Source organism: Geotrypetes seraphini, chromosome 13 (genome assembly GCF_902459505.1).
Source record: "Geotrypetes seraphini chromosome 13, aGeoSer1.1, whole genome shotgun sequence".
Lineage (NCBI taxonomy): Eukaryota > Metazoa > Chordata > Amphibia > Gymnophiona > Dermophiidae > Geotrypetes > Geotrypetes seraphini.
This window is the reverse complement of record NC_047096.1, coordinates 55862963-55882261: the sequence shown is the minus strand read 5'-3', so window position 1 is coordinate 55882261 and position 19299 is coordinate 55862963. Positions and strand designations below refer to the sequence as shown.

At 42.5% G+C, this 19299-nt stretch overlaps 1 protein-coding gene across 3 annotated transcripts in view; it reads left to right on the top strand.

Annotated features, from left to right (window-relative positions):
• The window catches only part of PLEKHH3 (pleckstrin homology, MyTH4 and FERM domain containing H3), a 187654-nt gene that overhangs the window by 41098 nt on the left and 127257 nt on the right, over positions 1 to 19299 (top strand). For all 3 annotated transcript variants that reach the window (XM_033918211.1, XM_033918207.1, XM_033918212.1), the window contains exon 2: positions 13368 to 13423. In XM_033918211.1, the coding sequence (XP_033774102.1) occupies positions 13368 to 13423 (56 nt within the window). The remainder of the gene's footprint in view (positions 1 to 13367; positions 13424 to 19299) is intronic.

Genomic DNA, 19299 nt, shown 5'->3' with positions numbered 1-19299 from the left:
AAGGCGCCTGCTTCGAAGCCGGTTGGGGAAGTTTCCCTTCTACAAACCAGGTAACTTGACAGCTCTGCAAAAGGAGGAACCTCAAGTCCAGTAGGATGTGGGCAAAACCAGACCTGCATTAGCCTGACCCAGATAACTCTGGAGAGTGGCTCAAGAGGCACTAGGTTTTGTAAGATAGGTTTGGCCACTGCTGCTTTTCACTCTGCTATGTGCATGGACTCGGGGTGTTCTGAGTTCACTGAGTGGGTAAAACCAGAAGTAGATGAAATTATCTTAAAAATGTGGAGGTATGTAGCCACCTAACTAAACTGATTTGTTACAACTGCTCTGTTCATTTGGAAATAGCTTCATCCCTAAAACTAAACCAGATGAAATGTACTTTATATTTTTCCTGTGTTCTGCAGCTCTGAGGCTGCTCTCCAAATTCTCAAGACAACACAACCTCCTGCTGTCTGATCTCCTGGGACTCTTTTCGGCCTTCTGTGTACCATAAGGCCTGACCCTCTGCAACATCCAGGCTGTTCCCAAGGCAACTGAATGTTATTCTGCTGTATAAGTAAACAGGAAGGGGAATTAGGAATTCCCGTTTCATGAAACAGATGGCGAAAGGCAGTTTCGGGAAGGGAAGTACATACTTGGAAAGGTGTTGTATTGAATTTTGTACTGGCTTTGAAATGAAACCCCCCTCCAAAGAGGCCTGGCTCATGACACAAGAAGTAACCCAGCAAGACCCCTGGAACTGTTTCTGGCAATGTTTAGTTGAGTAGAATTTTGCAGAGTAGGTTGAGTTCTGCTCTTTCTCCTTCCCTATCCTCCAAATAAAAACTTTGGGGGTCTGAAAAATGGAGAAAATTTATAGTCTGGGTCTTCAAAAAAAAAAAAAAAAAAAAATCTAGGCCGAAGAGTGATGTTTCAGATTAATGAATAATAAGGTGTAAATACTGTAAAAAGGGTTGTCTTAGCATACCTGACCCTGTCCTCTGGCATAACAGTTACGTACCATCCATGCTGGGTGCTGGACCCTTTTTGACTAGACATAATCAAGGCTTAGTTTGCAGATAGAAAGGATGTGGCATTGGGGAAGTGGTGGAAGGGGCTGTGTGACAACCCATATCCTCGACTTCTCTTCCCAGTAGGCTGCCTGGAGGGATGGGACTGGAGAAAAATACTCCTGCCTAGGGCTACCACATTTTTATAAATGAAAATCCAGACCCATGGCCCCACCTCCAGGCCTGCCCTGTTCTGCCAGGCCCCGACCCTCAACCTGTTTGCTTGTTGGGCTGGCATTTGCACATGCGCTGGTATGACATGATGATGTCATGCGCATGAAAGTGATGTCACCATGTTGCATCCACACATACGCAGATGTTGTTCCGATGTCGCTTCTTGCTAGAAGCTTTTCAAAACCCGGACAAAGTGATGGGTTTTGAAAAGCTGTCTGGAGTCCCGGACATGTCTGGGGAAATCCAGACGTCTGGTAATCCTACTCCTGCCCTATAGAGTCTGAAAAAAAAGTAAAGGAACTGTGTTCCAGGCTGTTCCCTCAGAAATTAAGCCCTGGTTGTTATAAAGAGACTTCCACTAAATTTTAAAGAAACCCCCACTGGCATTAAAAAATAGAGCTGTAAGGCCTACATTTTTATTTTTTATTTCATAAGGTGACAAGCCTCAGAATATGGAGTTGTGTACCCAAATCTGGTTTTAATAATGATGATAAATTTATTTTTTTATATACCGCTATACCAAAAGTTCAAAGCGGTTCACAACAGAAAAGATAAATACAGTCAATGTATATAAAGTACATAATAACACAGTCGATAAAAAAGAATACATCAATTAAAAAGCAAGAAGAAGTTAAAACAGTATCGCAAGGCAGCATCCCGAAAACTGCTTTGTAACAAATGCAAGAAAACTTAAAACAGAACTCTGGATTCCACTGGCAGCCAGAGGAGTTTTTGATAGAAAAGGGTAATGTGCTCCCATTTTTTTTTTTTAGTCCAAAAATGAGGTGAACCCCAGTGTTCTGAATCAGTATCAGTTTTTTGAGTATTTTTTTGTAGGCCCCTAAATATATAATATTACAATAATCCAAAATACTCAAAATGGATGTATGCACCAGCAAACAAAAAGAAGGTTCACCAAAAAACTTCTTAATGGTGCAGAGCTTCCATAAGACCGAAATACATTTCTTAAACAGTAGATCAATGTTTTTCCAGGGTCAGATGTTTATCGAGAGTTACACCCAATATTTTTATGGATTGTTCAATTTTGTATTCCCGCCTGCTCACGTGAATCGTGTTTTCATTTATCCTTTCATTGGGCGTTGTTAAAAAAAATTTTGTTTTTTTCAGTATTTAATTTCAATTTAAAAGCAATCATCCATTTGATTTGATCATTGATTTGATTTAAAATATTAGCTAAGAAATTAATAAAATCAAATGACAGACAGGTTAATGGGATAACCACAGTGATGTCATCTGCGTAAATGTAAAAATTGAGCTTTAGACTTTGCAGCAAATTAACCAATGAAATAAGATAAATATAAACAAAGTCGGGGATAGGGGGGAGCCATGAGGTACCCCGCAAATGTTGTCCCAGCTATAAGACATCACAGGCAAAACCATTTAACTTTTTTAACCTTACAGACTAGTCATAGTAAACAGAATTGGCAAGTCTTGCAAAAATTATCTTTAAAGTTCTGATATTAAAGTCTGTTCTATATAGGCAATCAAAACAGTTAGCTAACACAAGGAATCTTGGTTTCTTCCATTTCTTGAGCTTCTTAGTTCCTTAACTGTTTAGCAATACTGCTGCTTCGTTTCACTAACCGACACAGCCTGCATTTCACGGGAACATATCTACTCCCGCTGAATGAGGGAATTTCTTAACAACGATATCTTATATTGGCTGTGCTGATTCTTCATGCTGCTTCAGTTAAATGAACCGATTCAGTGTACTATGACTAGTCTGTAAGGCTAAAAAAGTGAAATGGTGGGTACCTGGTATAACTAGAAAAAACACATCGTTGCCTAATAGGTTTTTAAGAAAAAAAACAGAAAGTAAAGAAGATGAAAATAAATAAAAGGAACCTACAGGGTTTTGCCTGTGACGTGAGCAGGAGCCAGTGAATTTGTTCACGGTAAAACCCAAATTGGGTACACAGCTCCATATTCTGAGGCTTTTCACCCTATAAAACAAAAAAAAATAAAAATGTAGGCCTTATCGCTCTATTATTTAATGCCAGCGGGGGTTTCTTTAAAATTTAGTGGAAGATACTTGTGGACCACATGGTAAATTTCCTGGTTTTGTTATAAAGATACATGACTGTACATGAGCTTTTCAGATTAGGTAGTTCCCTTCCTTGGATTGTAACTCTAGCACTGTAAAGTATATGGCATGCTACCCAGGTTCTCTTGACCTATTAACCTTTTTCTTTCACCTCTTTAAGTTCTATCAATTTGTACCTTCTTTTAATCTTTTGTAAAACGCATAAAACTTCATGGTACTGCGGTATATAAACTGTTATTATTATTATGAGCCCCCTCGCGCCACCCAGCGTTGGCTACATTACCCAGGTAAATGCTGTTTACCTGCCCTAATGGATTTTCTGGTGTTAAAAGCAAAAACTTGCTGTTACACGCCACAAGTTTGAACTGTTGGATGGAGATTTTGGAAGCTTTATGCCCCTGACGAAGGAAATGAAACAGGATACTTTGTCGGGCAGCCAGTTTTTCATGCTTTTGAAGAATTGTTTGAATTCACAGTTCATATATACATTTTTGGACATATGGTAGGTACTTCAGTGATTTCAGTGACTCTTTCAGTTTAAGTCTCTACATTTGATTTGATTTTTTAATGTATATGCACTTGCACACACATTGTGAGTAGCTATAATGTGCCTGTGCTAGCTGCACTTTCTGTAGGGCTTTAATTTTGGTTATTTAATAAGGTTCACTGATGACGGATAATATCCATGCTGTGTATGTACAGTGGCATACATTGATAAGAGACACCGGGCGTGTTTTTCTGTGTAAACTATTATAACCTCCCCAAATAATTTTTATTTTGATCAGGCTTAATTTTTGACTTTACCTGTACTGCAGAGCCCGTAAGGACCTCCTCTGGGACTAGTCCTTGGATGAGTGCCTCATCCATCCTGAGCCTCCCCCCCCCCCCCGTCACTAATTATCATTACTGCTACTTATCATTTCTATAGCTCTGTTAAACATATGTACTAATGGGATCAGTCTTGCTTCCTTCAGGATCTGTTTGGCTGTTGAATTATCTTGCTGGGACAAATGACATGAGTGAGGTGCCTTCCTAGGAAAGATTAGATGGTTCTAATTTGTACTGAGTGACATAGAGACAGCTGTCAGAACACAAAGTCCTGCTTGAACAGTAGGAGATCCATGTTGCTATCACAAATATACCATCATTAGCTTGTCCTGCTTGAGCTCCCAGACTTCTCTGGAGTGAGCTGGGTAGAAAGGAGGCGTAGAAATTGTGTGTGGAGACGGTGCCTTAAAGTTTGTTCCAGAGAGCGGATAAGGAAGAAAAGTGGCCTGCAGAGAAGATCAAAGGGCTTGTTCTGGGTTTACGCCATTGCCATGCAGGGGCAAATCTGGAGCCAGTTGACAACCAGAGGGGAGGAGTGGCCTAATGGTTAGAGCTGCTGCCTCAGCACCCTAGGTTGCGAGTTCAGTCCCAGCCTGCACACTGTGATTCTGGGCAAGTCACTTAAAGGGGCAGATTCTCAAAACTTTAACATGGCCGCTAAACTGATTTCCGACAATTTAGCCTGCGTGCATTTTAGCAGCGGATTATCAAAATGGCTTAACTTGGCATTTAGCGAACTTTCTATCAGTCTCTGGCATTGACATGCAAATGGGTTCTTCAGTATTGAAATGAACATTCTGGATTCTTTAAAATTGTCGAGCCATTCTCCATGAATGGCATCGGCTTTTGGTGACAAAAATCAACGACTGGTCCAGGTGTGCCAGTACATTGACAGCGGGAGAAATGCCCATTCTCTCCCAGCACAAACACCACCCCTGCAGCAGGAGAGGCACCCTCTCCCCCTTACCTTTTAGATGGTTGACCAGAGGGATGCCTACTCTCTCCGGCATGTTGACCCGCTTCTTCAAAATGGGCCTTCCCCCCTCCCCTCTCCATCTTGGGATGTACCAGGGAGGGGCCTGAGGCTCTGATTGTCCCAGGATGTTTAAGACCCCCTCCTATGGAAGGGGCCTTAACCTGGGCCAATCAGAGCCTCAAACTACCTGGATGCACTAGGAAGGGGCCTAAGGCTCTGGCCAGTTTGTTTAAGACCCCTCCTATGAGAGAGGCCTTATGTGTCTGGGCCAATCACAACCTTAGATCCCTCCCCAGATTCAACGGCAAGGAGCCTAAGGCCCTGATTGGCCTGGACACCTAAGGCCTCTCCCATAGGAGGGGCTTTAAACAGCCTGGACCAATCAGAGCCTCATGCTCCTCCCTGGTGCATTCTAGGATGCACCACAGATGGGAAGGCCCATTTTGAAGAGGTGGGCCAGCTGGCCTGAGGGAGTAGGCATCCTTGTTGGAGACAGGAGGGAGGAATAGGGTTGGTTGGCTTCAGGAGAGAGAGGACATCTCTCCCGCTGTTGTATTTTTTTTTTTTTTTTTTCATTTTTGCGTTTATTCTGCACATGTGCCCATCGCTATCACCAGTGATGTGCACATGCAAATTTAGTGAGTCTTCACTACTCTCCGCCAATGACATTTGCATGAGCGTTTTTTAGAGAATGACTCACTTTTTTAAAATCGCTACTAGAACAGCTGTGATAGAATCTAGGCCTTAGAACAGTAGTTTTCACTGAATTTTAAGCAGGGGCCACTTTGGCTCTGAAGTGTCTGAATGAATGAATCTTCCCACATAGGGCTATGACACTGCTAACCAGAGTCTGTGATACTACTATCCTATGCTGCCAGCCTCTGTATTTGTCAGACCTCCAGTGTCTCTCAAACCCTCCTCATCACATGTCATCACTCGCTCGCCTGTCCCCTCCCTTTTTGGTTCCCACTCCACTCCACCAGAAAACTAGAATTGTGCGTTCTTTAATAAACCATGATGTGATCTGATAAGAAATTGGCAAGCATGTCAGGGGAGAGAAATTGTCCAAAAAAGGATTTATAAGCAATGCATTTAGTTAAACATAAACTGCTTTCCTACTTTAATGCATTAAAAACAATTAAATTCTTCCCTGAAAATTAACAAAACCTTCAACTAAACTGCATCAAAGATCTGAGAAATAGTGCTACTGCTGGATTACAAAAGGCAAAGGGAGGTAGCTTGAATGATGCATAGTGCATACCTTACTCTTTTCTCTCACTCCTTAAGCTCCTTAAGCAACAGGTCCTCCCGAAGAGCTCTGGAGCAATTTCAGGGCAAACGGCAGCCTAATGCCTGGTCCAAATTCTGAATCCACTGCGGCCGTGATGCTGGATGTCCAGTGATGTCCTGAACCAAACTGGGAAGGGAGAGGGCAGAGTTTTATGAGGAAAGAAAAAATAAAACAATTCTTTGACTTACTACTAGTGGTATTGCCACTAGGGAGTTAAAAGAATGATTTGGGGAGCAAGCCTCCATGACACATACTAAACGTCCATCTAGAACATTGTATTGCAAGCTGTGTGCCTCCTGAAATTTCAGGTGTGCCGCGACACACTGGCTAGGAGGAGAGTTGTCCACGCCGGCTCTCTACCTACAGGATATGCCTCTGCGGCGAGAGGCATGTCCTGTCGGAAGTCAGCCAATGCAGATGACTCTCCTCCTGGCCGGCATCTCTCTTCCTCTCCCCACAAGTCCCGGACCCCTCCACCGAAGCAGGTTGCGGTCAGATGGGCCTCCGTACACATGCATCTGCCTTCCGGCCAAGGCACTAGATTTAGTGAACTGCCAGCAGGAAAGTTTGCGAGACACTGATCTAGAACTACCAAGAGTCATCTTTGGGGACTGCTGTTGTCAATGCATACATATTATAGGTACAGGGGTAGGGTTACCAGATTTCCTCTTTACAAAAAGAGGACATGCTGCTCCGCCCTGTTCTACCCCCAGTCCTCCCTCCACACGAACCTCATGGCTCTGAGCGGCGTCTGGAGAGCCTCCGCGCATGCGCAAATTCAGTGCAATGACATTGTGCATATGTGTGCATGTATGACATCGCGTCAACATTTGCGCAGTGCACAGAGACTCTCAAGATGTGGACCCAAGCTCGGAGCCTTCAATTAGCAAAATTGAATCAAATCAAATTTTTTTTGCCTGAATCGGACAGATCTACTTTGCTTTTTCTCCCCACCCTGTGCAATGTTCTCCATTCTGCTGGAGAACTGTGTTTCGTATCTTCTACTTCCTCCTCTGCCACTTTTCAAAACTATGGAGGACCACTTTTTGTAAACATTTACAAAAGTGTTTAATATTGAGAGAGAGGCCCACTAAGAGATTAATTTTGATCTGCTTCAGATTAAGAATCATAGAAATATTTCATGTGAATTCTGTAGAGGGAACAGGCAGGTGAGTTAAGAGAAAGTGGCATCTGTGTGGCTTTGCTCCACCCCTCTAAACTCATATCTTTCAGTGTGTGCTATAGATCCGAGGCCTCACCCCCTTCTGTCCTTAGGGCTTTAGCATTTCCTGCATCTGTGTAGCATGTTCTATAGGGTGTGGAAGGGCTGGGATGTCTCTGGGGCTTGTTAACCCTTTCAGGTAAGCTTTTCTCAACCTCGCATCACAGCTGCAGAACTTGTCTGGCTGGATCAGAGTTTCCAGATTTTGCTGAGTATTAGGGTGGCCTGTTTAATGCTATTTGGTATCTTAGGATATCCTAATTTAATCTGCAGGTTAGCACTGAAACATAGGAAGACCAGAGCAAAGCAAGCAGTCAAGGTCCAACCCTTCCATAGTTCTCAGAGCTGCTTGTAAAAGATATTTTTGAGAGTCCGCTTTAAACATGGCACCCGTCAGTTGCTCTGATTTCTAACTGCCCTTTGGGTGCTGCAGTACAGAAGTGATGAGTGTATAAGGCAGTGGCTTTCAACCCAGTCCTCGGGCCAGCCTAACAGCTAGAATTTCAGGATTCCTACATTGAAAATGCATGTACGACCTCCAGTGAATTCAAATCTATCTCATCCTATTCACTGTATAAAACCTGAAAATTTAACTGGCTGGCTAGAACGCGAGATCAACTGGTATAGGGACATACTGCAGGTGTATTTGAAGGAAGCAGGCTGATACCACACCTTGATGAGAATGACCAGAGCATGTAAAAGCCTTGGTTTGAAAGGAACTTCATAGGGTGAGGGGAAATAAGATTGCCATCTGACTCTATGTCATAAGAACAGGGTAATCCAGTTCTGATTTTACCCCAATGCATACATGGACTTGTAGTTTTCATGGTCTTATTGAATTCTCAAGTCAGGTGGCAATCCTAGGGTGCATTTTTATGTTTAACACAGAGTTTCCCGAGCTTGTCCTGGGGACCACAACAGCTAGTCAGGTTTTCAGGATACCTATAATGAATATACATGAGATCAATTTGCATGCACTGGAGTGCTATTGTCCGCACAGATGCCCAGGGCATCATAAGGTAGACCAGTGATTTGAGTAGTTCAGTACCTTCTCATTCTATGTAACACATCTTTAAAAAGCCCCAGAAACCTTGAGAATTTCCCCATGGACACAAAACAGAAAAAGAGTTCTGTAGACCAGTGATTCTCAAACCTGTCCTCAGGGGCCACCAGCTAGTTGGGTTTTCAGAATACCCCCAATTAATATGCAAGTGAACTTCACCAGCGTTTTAGCTGGAGAAAGATCCTGATTTGGATGTCCTGTTCCTGGTTGTGGCTAGGAACCAAAATAGGATGAAATGTCAGAGATTGTGAAGAAGTGGTCTGTTTCAGTCTTAAGCTCCTGATGATGCCTTAGGGCGAAACACAGAACTGTGTCGAGCTACAATGTTTCCTATGATCAAGCTTGACTGATTGAATGAATGTGGAGGAAACTCAGTGAACAAAAGAAGGCATTTAAGAATTGGCATAGAGTATAGCACTGTATTGAGAGGATGAACTTTTTATGAATTTTAAGATATTGGGTAGATTGGGAGGGCTTCACTTTTGGGGAGGATGATTATTTGTATGTATTGTGTGAAATAATGATATGAAAAATGTTTTATAATTATAATAAATGATTAAATAATTATAAAACAGTAGGAGGTGTAAGGTATAGCTCTTTTTGTATTTAGTTTATGCAATTAATATGCATGAGAGAGGTTTGCCTGTAAGGGAGGTAGTATGAAGATTTTTCTCATGCATATTTATTGTGGATTTCCTATAAAAGCTGACTGGTGGTTGGTTCCCCAGCACAGGTTTGACAATTGCTACTTTAAACAGCTGACCCAAAGAATGCCAAGTGGAAATTGCAAAGAAGGTACGGTGGTGTGCCTGTTGCAACCACAATGAATTGTGCAGATGACCACTGGTGGGATATGCTTTCTGTTAACATGGACAACTTTCCTAATTGATAAGGAAACCATATGCAAGGTGATTGACTATGGCAAGATTCAAGATCTCATCAGTGGGAACACGTATGATGGCTTCTGATTTCCTGGAATTATGTGGTTTTCCTTTTGGGCCTTTAGATGGGGCCTTTGTAGTTTCAAAATCTTCACATTTGTTCTCTAGATAATTTCATCTTTTTATCGTGATTTAAAAGGTCTTGTGACTCAGTCCTGGAGGAAGCCCCATATCTAAGTATAAAACACATACACCCTTCCTTGCATGAATTTTGTTAGCAGGGAAGATGTTCCTAAAGTATTTGGTGACGTCTTTTATTGGGATGGGTGTGGGGTGCTGGAACCATTAACAGTCATCCTGGTTTTTGGGCCTCCCATTTGCCTTGTTCAGAGTATCCCTAGCTTTTCTTTTCTTTTTTCTGTTCTTTTTTTTCCTCCTTTTTGTGGATTTCTTGAATTTCCCTGTATCCTTGTGCCACGTCATTCTTTCCCCTGTGCGAGGTCTGCCCACCTTCATTACCTAACCTAAAATAGAATGAATAACATAGGTTGGAAGAGGAACTGTTGGCTAATTCAGGAGGAAAGATGGTGCAGAAAAAGTCCTTTAGCCAGAAGTCTTAATGTGGATGATCCAAGTTTCGCACACCTAATTTGTACCCCCTTTCCAAACAGTTGTTTGCTCTTCTGACGTAGGGGTTCTAGGTCCTGCTATTTCAAAGATGTCAATCTGCAATCCCAGAGGGCTGCATATAGTTGGGTTTACATAACATGACCATTTAATTTTTCCTTAAAACAGGACTATGACAGTCTATGTAACCCTACTACTTCCCCTACTTGACACTGCTGCTCAGACTCGGGAAAACCCGGCACGCCCCCTCCTGGCTAAATTGTCTCACAACCACAGCAGCACTGAGAAAGAGTTTCTCCCAGGGAGGGGGGAGGGGAGAAAAGTAGGAAACCAGGAAGTGACTCGGGGGAACTTAAAAGGCCAAGCCAGACTTAGGAGGGGGGTGTGTGCTAGATGGAACCCAGGAGCTGGAGAAGCTGGTTGAAGGGCATTGAAGGAGTTTATAGAAGGTAAGACTCTACTGCATTTCACAATCTTGCCTTTGTTCTAGTGCCTGCTAAGACCTGGGATATAATGCTGCCTAACTGTTTCCTGCACATGGAATAAGACTGTTTGGGGTGTGGCATGTCCTATGGAGAAGGGGATTTTTGGTTTGAGAAAGACTGGGGAAAAGCCTACCTGTTTCCTTTTAAAGAACACAAACTTTTAGGAGCCTGTGAAGGAACAGGCTCTGCACTACTGTTGAATAAAATAGTTTTTTCCTTGAAAGCCCAGAGTGTGGTCTGTCTATCTGACTATGCAACCCTTCTCCTAAACAAGCTGCCCCACTCTATCACAGGGATATCTACTAATTTTTATGTAATAACATTGTAGATATCATCTTTCTATCTTTCTCTCTCCCTGTCTCCCCTTTCTGTCTGTGTGTGTCTCTCTCTCTCCCTGCGCCCCCTTTCTGTCTTTCTTTCTCTCTCTCTCTCTGCGCTTCCTCCCAGTCTTTCTTTCTTTCTCTCTCTGTCTCCCTATCCCCCCCACTGCCGATTTCTTCCTGCTATGCCGACGCAGCAACAGGCCAGGTGCATGCAGCGACTTTACAAGCGGCGGGCCCACAAGCCTCCCCCCCCCCAATGTCAATTCTGATGTTGGAGAGGAAGTTCTACTTCCTATCCATCGTCAGAATTGACTTCGGGGGGTGAGGGGGAAGGCTTGTTGGCCTACTTCTTGTAAAGTCGCATCCCATTGTCCCCAAGCATAGCACTTTTTTTAAAAAAATTGTTACAGTGGGTTGCTCTTTTTCTAAAAACGGGACATTTCGGCGTCCTGAAGCTGGGCTTGGGAACAATGGGATAGGTAACCTAAAATTGGGATGGTCCCATTCAAAACGGGACATATGGTCGCATTAGGTTTACAGGATATCACTAATGAATATGTATGAGAGAGAGAGTTGCAAATACTACCTCTATTATATACAGTTATAAATATTCATCAGAGACATCTTGTAGCACCAAACCAGTTTGTGGCCCTCCAGAGTTGCAGTTTTGACATCTTTTATTTATGCTGTAGTGATCTGTTGAAGGGAGCATAGCTCTTAGCTCAAATCCCATTAGGTTTTCAGGATATCTACAAAGAACAATCATGAGAGAGAATTGCATATTAAGGAGGCAGTGTATGCAAATTGATCTCATGAATATTCATTGTGGATATTCTGAAAACATGACTGACTGGCAGAAACAGGTTTGGGAATCATTGAGCTACTAGGTTAACCCGGTTCCAGGAGGAAGAGCTTAAGCCAGTCCTGCATTTGAGGCAACCCTATCCTAGACCTAGTGTATTATGTCAGTGTTTCCCAAGTTGGTCCTAGAGAGGTTTACCATATGGCTCCAGAAAAAAAGAGGGTGGATTGAGACATCCAGGTTTTACTTCCATTGAAAGTAGCCCTAGCCTGCAGGATTCTCTTTGCCGTCAGGTTTTCAGGATAATCAAGATGAATATGCATTTACGAGGTATTGTATGCAAATCTTTGTATGCGTACTCATTGTGGATATCCTAAAAACCTGACTGGTAAGGGAGTACTCCAGGATAGACTTAGGAAACACTGCACGGATTTCAGTGGGTTGAATTGGGGACTACAACTACCACACAGCTTTGGGATGTAAGTTCTGGGCTGGCCAAAAATCTCTCTTGCAGCTAGGTAAGGCAGCACTGCAAAAAATTACTTGACAGAAGTTGTTAGCCCAAGTTTATGGTAGGGAGAAAGCTAGCGCCTCCCATGAATAAAATTATATCAGGTAAGCTTAAAGCTGAGTGGGATAGAGGCCATCCATTTCACAGGGCTTTTGTACAACTGGTAATGCTGCTGTCATAAATTATATTTTTATTTTATTAGAACTATTTCAAACAAATAAGAAAAGCAGCATAGAGTGGTTCTTGTGACCACTTTTCTTTTTCTGAATAAATGTTAGCATTAGATCCATGTGTCTGTAACGGGAAATAATTTTGGTTTTCAGATTTTATCCAGATATGAGTAGAAAAGCTTTTCCCCGTACTTCCAAGTTACCCTGTTCCAGGCTGGTGATTTTAGGACAGTTCTGGATTTCTGATCACCCCCATCCTGGTGCATTATGGGACTTGCAGTACTGATCAGTGGGTTGGATCAGATGCTACAAATCCCATACTGCTTTGGGATGTAAGTTGAAAACCAGGACTTGCCAAAAAGTCTCCAGCCTGGAACTGGATAACTTGGCTTTCCATTTAGGCTGTGTCCCACCTGGGAGTTTATAGGTGGTGGAGATTCATTGGTAGGTTGTGGGCCCGTATTCCTTTTCTCCTTATGTTCACCCCTCTCCCCCTTAGCACTTTCTCCCCCCACCTCATTGATTGGTGGGGTTGTGACCTCTTCATCTGACAGGCCTTAGCTTGCTCAGTTCAAGTGTGCTGGGAGACCCTGGCGTCCCCGACTGCTCCTTGCAAATTGAGCGCTGTGGTGGCTGACTGCACAGGAAGGAAACCAAGAGCAAAGCAGTGCACGCATTTCCTTTGATTAATCATGGGATGTCTCTCTTGGAAATGTGGTTGCTGTAGGTTGAATGCCTCGGGAGACAATCTGTAGGCAAGCATATAAAGTAATTGCATAACAGATTGATTTATTATTTTTTTCTTTGCAAAAGATGATGGATCCTGGGAACGGAGGGGGCGGGGAGGCTGTATGTTCCGATTCTGCACGCCCCTCATAGATTCTCATTTTGCTTTGACAGGGAGCGTTGGAGGTCAGCCTGACTCAGCCTGTACGTGCGACCAACGGCTGCGATAGGTAAGAGATGTGAGTTAATCAGCTGGCACAAGGAGGTCCTCATTTCACCAATGCAGTGATGAGAGGTTATTATGGGGGAAAGAAACACTTTTTGGATTGCCGGTTAATGTATGTCATTTGACTTCTCTTATTGATTAGCTGTGTTCACTGTTCTTTAAAAACTTTTTCAGTTGGTGAAACTAGAAGGCAAAGGAAAAAGATGTTTTATCATTCGACTTAGAACAGCCTGAGGGGTTGTTTTTTGTGCAGAATTCAGTCCCTCAGTAGAAAAACTGATATTTAGTTTACCTTGAATTTAGCTCATGCTTTTTAATGTTAAGTATTTTCATGTCCCCTGAGGGCTTGCAGTCTAGGTTAGTACGAACCTGAGGCAAGGAAGGGTTAAGTGACTTGTTTAGGATTGAGAAGAAGCAGCAGTGGGGTTTAAACCTTGATTCCTTGCTTCTTGGCATCTTGATCTATTAGGCTGCCCATCCAGCTCCACTTACAGATCGGAACATTTTTTTTTCCCCGTGAGTGATACATATAGGGGGCTGTTTTCAACACAGCCCCACTACATCATGATAAAAGAGCCGAGAGACATTTACCGATCTGTGCAACCCAGGACTAAAGTGCTTGAGCTGTGAAGAAAATTGGCTTGTTTGTTAAAAAAATAATAGAGTGGAGTCGTCTAAGGCCTAGATGCACTAAACACAATCGGTAAGACCGTGTGGATCGCTGTGGGCCAATTTTTTGTCCAATTCCGAAACAGCAGTCAATGCTCAAACAAGTTTGCATGCAAATGATTTGCATGGAGGTTCGCCATAATCTCCGTTCGATCTGTCCTGTTGATACAACGACAATGAACGCATGTGCCAGATTTGCTAGTTGGACTCCTCCATGGCAGCTACCTCCTTCGACCGTTATCATAGTTTTCTCTTCCTCCCAGAGAAAGGGCAGCCTGCATAAATCGGAGCCTACAACCGCTGTCCATGTCGTCCCATGGAGCACAAAGCACTTTTGGATAGTACAGTGAGGGGAATCCCTTGATGCTTTGCAGAGAGGTAGCAGCAGACTACGCAAATGTGGGGCAAAAATGAGGGTGGTGCTGTGTAAAGGTCTGGCCCAGCTTGTACATATTTTAATCATAAGGAATGAAAGTTTTAGCTTTTTCCCATTGACCCCCATCTTTATTTGTCTTCTCTTTTTATATTTTATTTCTGCTCACAACGCACATATAACACAAGTATATGTCCATGCTATTGTAAAAACTGTATTTATGGTAGAAATGTGTTAAATATATGAATTTCAGGGCTGAACTATTGGTAAAACACGTAAGCGACTGGTCTTAACCAGTTGCTTTTTTCAGATTGCTAAAAGCAATCACTTTTTTGTGCATCGCAAAGCGATTTTAGAGCATCAGTTGCTCAGCTAGTTTATATGGCATTTCAATATTAATATACTATATACTAGGGAGATTCAAATTACCCAATGGTGATAAACTAACAGTTCTATCACTGATCACCTTAAATAGATAATAATAAAATTACACTATCAAACTGGCTTCAAAAAGTGCTATTAAGTGAATGTTCAGACCCATAACCTGAACTCTAGCATTCATTTGCCTGCAGTAGATTTGAGCCTAGGGCCTGGTTCTTTACAGTGCAACCAAAGCTGTACGCACAAATCTGTCCACATTCCTGATTTGCGCATGCATCTTAGTTGCTTAACAAGCTAATCAGCACTGTTAATTGGCAAGTAAAATGGCACTAATTAGAATTCTACAAAGCGGTATGTGTAAATTCTAATGTGCAGCTCAAAAGGGGGTGTGGCCAGGGGGAGGAGCATTGTCAGGTCGTGGGCATTCCAAAAAGTTTGGCACACTTTTGTAGAATACGTCATATCTGCACATAACTTAAGCGTGGGTATTTAGGTCTGGTTTTCATTGGTCTAAATGCTAGACATGTGTGATTCTATACCCTGCGCCCAACTTTGGAGGCTTTATACAATCACGCTAAGTGCCTTCCTTTTCACTGCCTGTATTTAGGCTTCATATCTAGAATATGGCCCTTAATGCTGAAAATCGGTGCTAGGCTCTTAACGTCCTTTCCCCACCCTATATCTTCCCTTGTTAACCACCTATTTTTCATGCTCTTAAATTTGAGGTTTTAATGAAATGTTCAGTATTTATGCATTCAGCCCTAATAAATTTTCAGAGAGACAATTTTAGCTTAACTCTCAAAGGGGCTTTTACTAAAGCTAAGCATGTGCTAAATGCTAAGAAGCCCATAGACAGTGGCGTAGTAGGGGTGGGGGGGGGGCAGACTGCCCCAGGTGCCGTCTTGGTTGGGGTGCCAGCACCTCTCGCCCCCCTCCCATACATCTGTAAATCTTTGCCAGCGCAAGCAACTTCTCCAGCCTATTGCTCGTGCCAGCCTGGTTCCCTCTGAAATCACTTCCTGGTCATGGGACCAGGAAGTGACGTCAGAGGAAAAAACACCAGTGCGAGCAGCAGGCCAGAGAAGCTGCTCGTGCTGTTGAAGACTTAAAGAGGTACGGGGGAAAGGAAGAGTGCAAGTGCACGGGTGGGGACAGAAAGGAGGGCACGGGGGAGTGCCACCGCCCCAGGCACCTTCTACTCTCACTACACCATTGCCCGTAGGTCTTCTTAGCACTTAGCACACATTAAGGCAGTGTCTCTCAAACTGTGTGCCACGGCACAGTGGTGTGCCCCAAAGAGATTTCAGAATTTTACTTTATTTTTTATATTCCTTTCATAAGTATACAGTAGAATAGATAAATAGATGACATGTACGTTGTGTACACAAGAGGCTGTCAATGTTATGAGCATCTGATATGATATGATATGATATGATAGAGACTTTTAAAATACTGAAATGATTTGACAAAATAGAGCAAGAAACATCGTTATTCACATTGTCAAATGTGACACGGACAAGAGGTCATGGACTGAAGCTGAGGGGCCACAGGCTCAGGACAAATGTCAGGAAGTTCTGTTTCGCACAGCGAGTGGTGGACGCTTGGAATGCTCTCCCAGAGGAGGTTGTGACGGAGACTACTATTCTGGGATTCAAGCGCAAGTTGGATGCACACCTCCTTGCAAATCACATTGAGAGATACGGGTAATCAGGGTCTCCATCTGGGAGCACCTGGCTTGGCCTCCGCGTGTGCGGGTCACCGGACTGGATGGACCTAGGGTCTGATCCGGTGAAGGCGTTTCTTATGTTCTTATGTGTGTGTAAGGATACAACCACCCAGACAAACATCATTCTTTGATGTGATTAGACCTTGAAAACTAATAGCAAGTAATTTTAGTTTTATTTTTTATGCAGTTGTTATCTTCACTTGAACAACAAAGCAATCAAGTCTTTGTTACTGTTTGGATCTTCTTATCTTTGCAGACTTGGATTTTTTGCTCTGACAGAAATTAAACCAAAAAAAGAGAATGACTGCAGATAGTGAATGATGAAATGCGTGTTTGCTTGTTGAATATTGAGCAATTCTATCTACTTTAATTTCACTGTTATAGTTACCCATATATAGCTTAAAGAACTTTAAATAAATAATTCTCACATTTAGGTCCTTTTTATCAAGTTGCGTTAGGGTTTTTTTTTATCGTTGGCTGCTGTGGTCAAAGCTCTGATGCTCATAGAATTCCTATGAGCGTCGTAGCTTTTACTGTAGTGGCCAGTAATAAAAAACCCTAATGCAGCTCAATAAAAGGGGACCTTCATTTTTTTGTTGGTTTTGCAATTTTATAATTTCCAATTATGATGTGCTGTAAAAAAAACATTTGATCCAATTAATGTGCCAGAGCTAAAAAAAGAGTGCAGTCTCTCTCAAAAAGTCTCAAAATTAAGAGTGTAAATCTTATGACTATTGGACCCTCTATAGATTACAGGACGTTTGGATAAACCTAACTGCTCCGCATGGATAAAGCTCTGTCATGAAACAGGTATTGACATGTTCTAAGTGTCTGGATAAATAAGACAAAATTACACTGTCCTTTTGGAAGGGCCAGGTTTGAGGGGGAGGGGGGTCACTTGGTCAGCTTTTTGAGGCACATTTTCATAGTTTGTTCTTGGAACAAGAACAGTTTATATTCATAAGGAGGATTCCTTATAGCAGAATATGGCTTCAGTATAACAGTGGATGGCATCAGAATTACACTAAAAGATAAGAGTTTGGATTACAGCACAGCCTTTGTTTTGTCCTCTGGGTGTTGGAGAGTGGGTGCCAGTAAGTACTAGTGCGAGGGATCTAGCAGCACAAGGGTTAATTCTTGACTTCTTCTTTTGATTTGAAGGGGAGGAGGAAGGCTGGTGGTGGGCGGGTGTGTAATGTGCCAAACCGCAACCTTTTCTTGAGAGGCGTTTCAAAGGCGACTTTTCTGAGATTGTGAAATCGTCTTGGCTTGGAAAGCTATAATTATAGGATGCTTAAAAGAGGAGAAAAAATAAAGGGAACCTGAAGCCATCTGGAAGTTTTGGAGAATCTGACTTTTCGGCCGACACTTTGAGTAGCCCCTTCCTTTTTCTTTCCATTCCATCTTCCTAATATTGGACTCCTGCCACTCCACCTGCCCTAGCCGCCACCAGAGTGGCTCATAGCATGGCAGATGGAAGTGTGTTTTTAAGTAGCTGTTTTGGTGGTTCTGACTGGCACTAACTAAACCTCCTCTGCCCCGTATGTTCTGTTCCATAAGTGCTGGCTCTGATTTTTCTGTCCATTTTATCCTGCCGAATGCTGAAATGTAGGGTAGTCGCTCAATAATAGTAGCTGTAAATTGTCTCCTGATACCGGTAGTTTCAGCATAGGCAGAACTCAGTCTGAGTTTTGGATTCCAATTCTCTGTGCAGGAGTTGGTAAACTGTACCACAAGGTGTAAGCCAAGAGTGACAGAACAGCTATTCCCAGTCATTCCAAATTCTTCAAATGGTAACTTTTTTTAATTTTTTTTAATTACCATATATGTTTGTTATCAATTGCACATTTCACCACTTCGCCACCTTGAGACTCTAAGATCACAGCCTTTTCTGTTTTCGTCATTGACTGAAGGTGTGTACCATAATACTTTTTAGTCCAATGAAGATACTATTATGTTCCAGATAGCTTTACCTGAGACATTATCTGCAACAGCAATTTTAACTTGACAAGGAAATGTACTTTAGCCCCTGGATGCTAATTATGGTGCCCAAATCCCACAGCGTGCAATCCAAAAGGGAGTATGGCCATGGGAGATGCATGTGCCATGTGCGCATCAGGACATTCTTAAAATTTGTACGCAGTGTTATAGAACAGTGTTTCTCAACCTTTTCAAACCAAGTACCCCCTAAGCCTAACAAATACCAATAGAGTACCCCTTCTCAAACTCCGCCCCTGACTCCACCCCCATAATAATACTAATTTTAATGCAATTTCTTCCATCCATTTTTCATATACACACAATATAATCTTATTAATACATAATGATAACCACAAAATTAAAAAAAAACAAAGCACAGAGTGTGGCACAGTGGTTAAAACTACAGCCTCAGCACCCAGAGGTTGTGGGTTCAAACCCACGCTTCTCCTTGTGACGCTGGGCAAGTCACTTAATCCCCCCCATTGCCCCAGGTACGTTAGATAGATTGTGAGCCCGGCGGGACAGACAGGGAAAACTGCTTGAGTACCTGAATAAATGCATGTAAACCGTTCTGAGCTTCCCTGGGAGAATGATATAGAAAACGAAATAAATAAATAAATAGAGAAAATGTCAATTATCATTTATATTTGAGGGTTTTTTTTCAAAGAGGTCAAGACAGATGATTTTAAAATATGCAATGTCACCTTACATTTCACGACCACATCAGCTCCGTTGTAAAAACTTGTTTCTT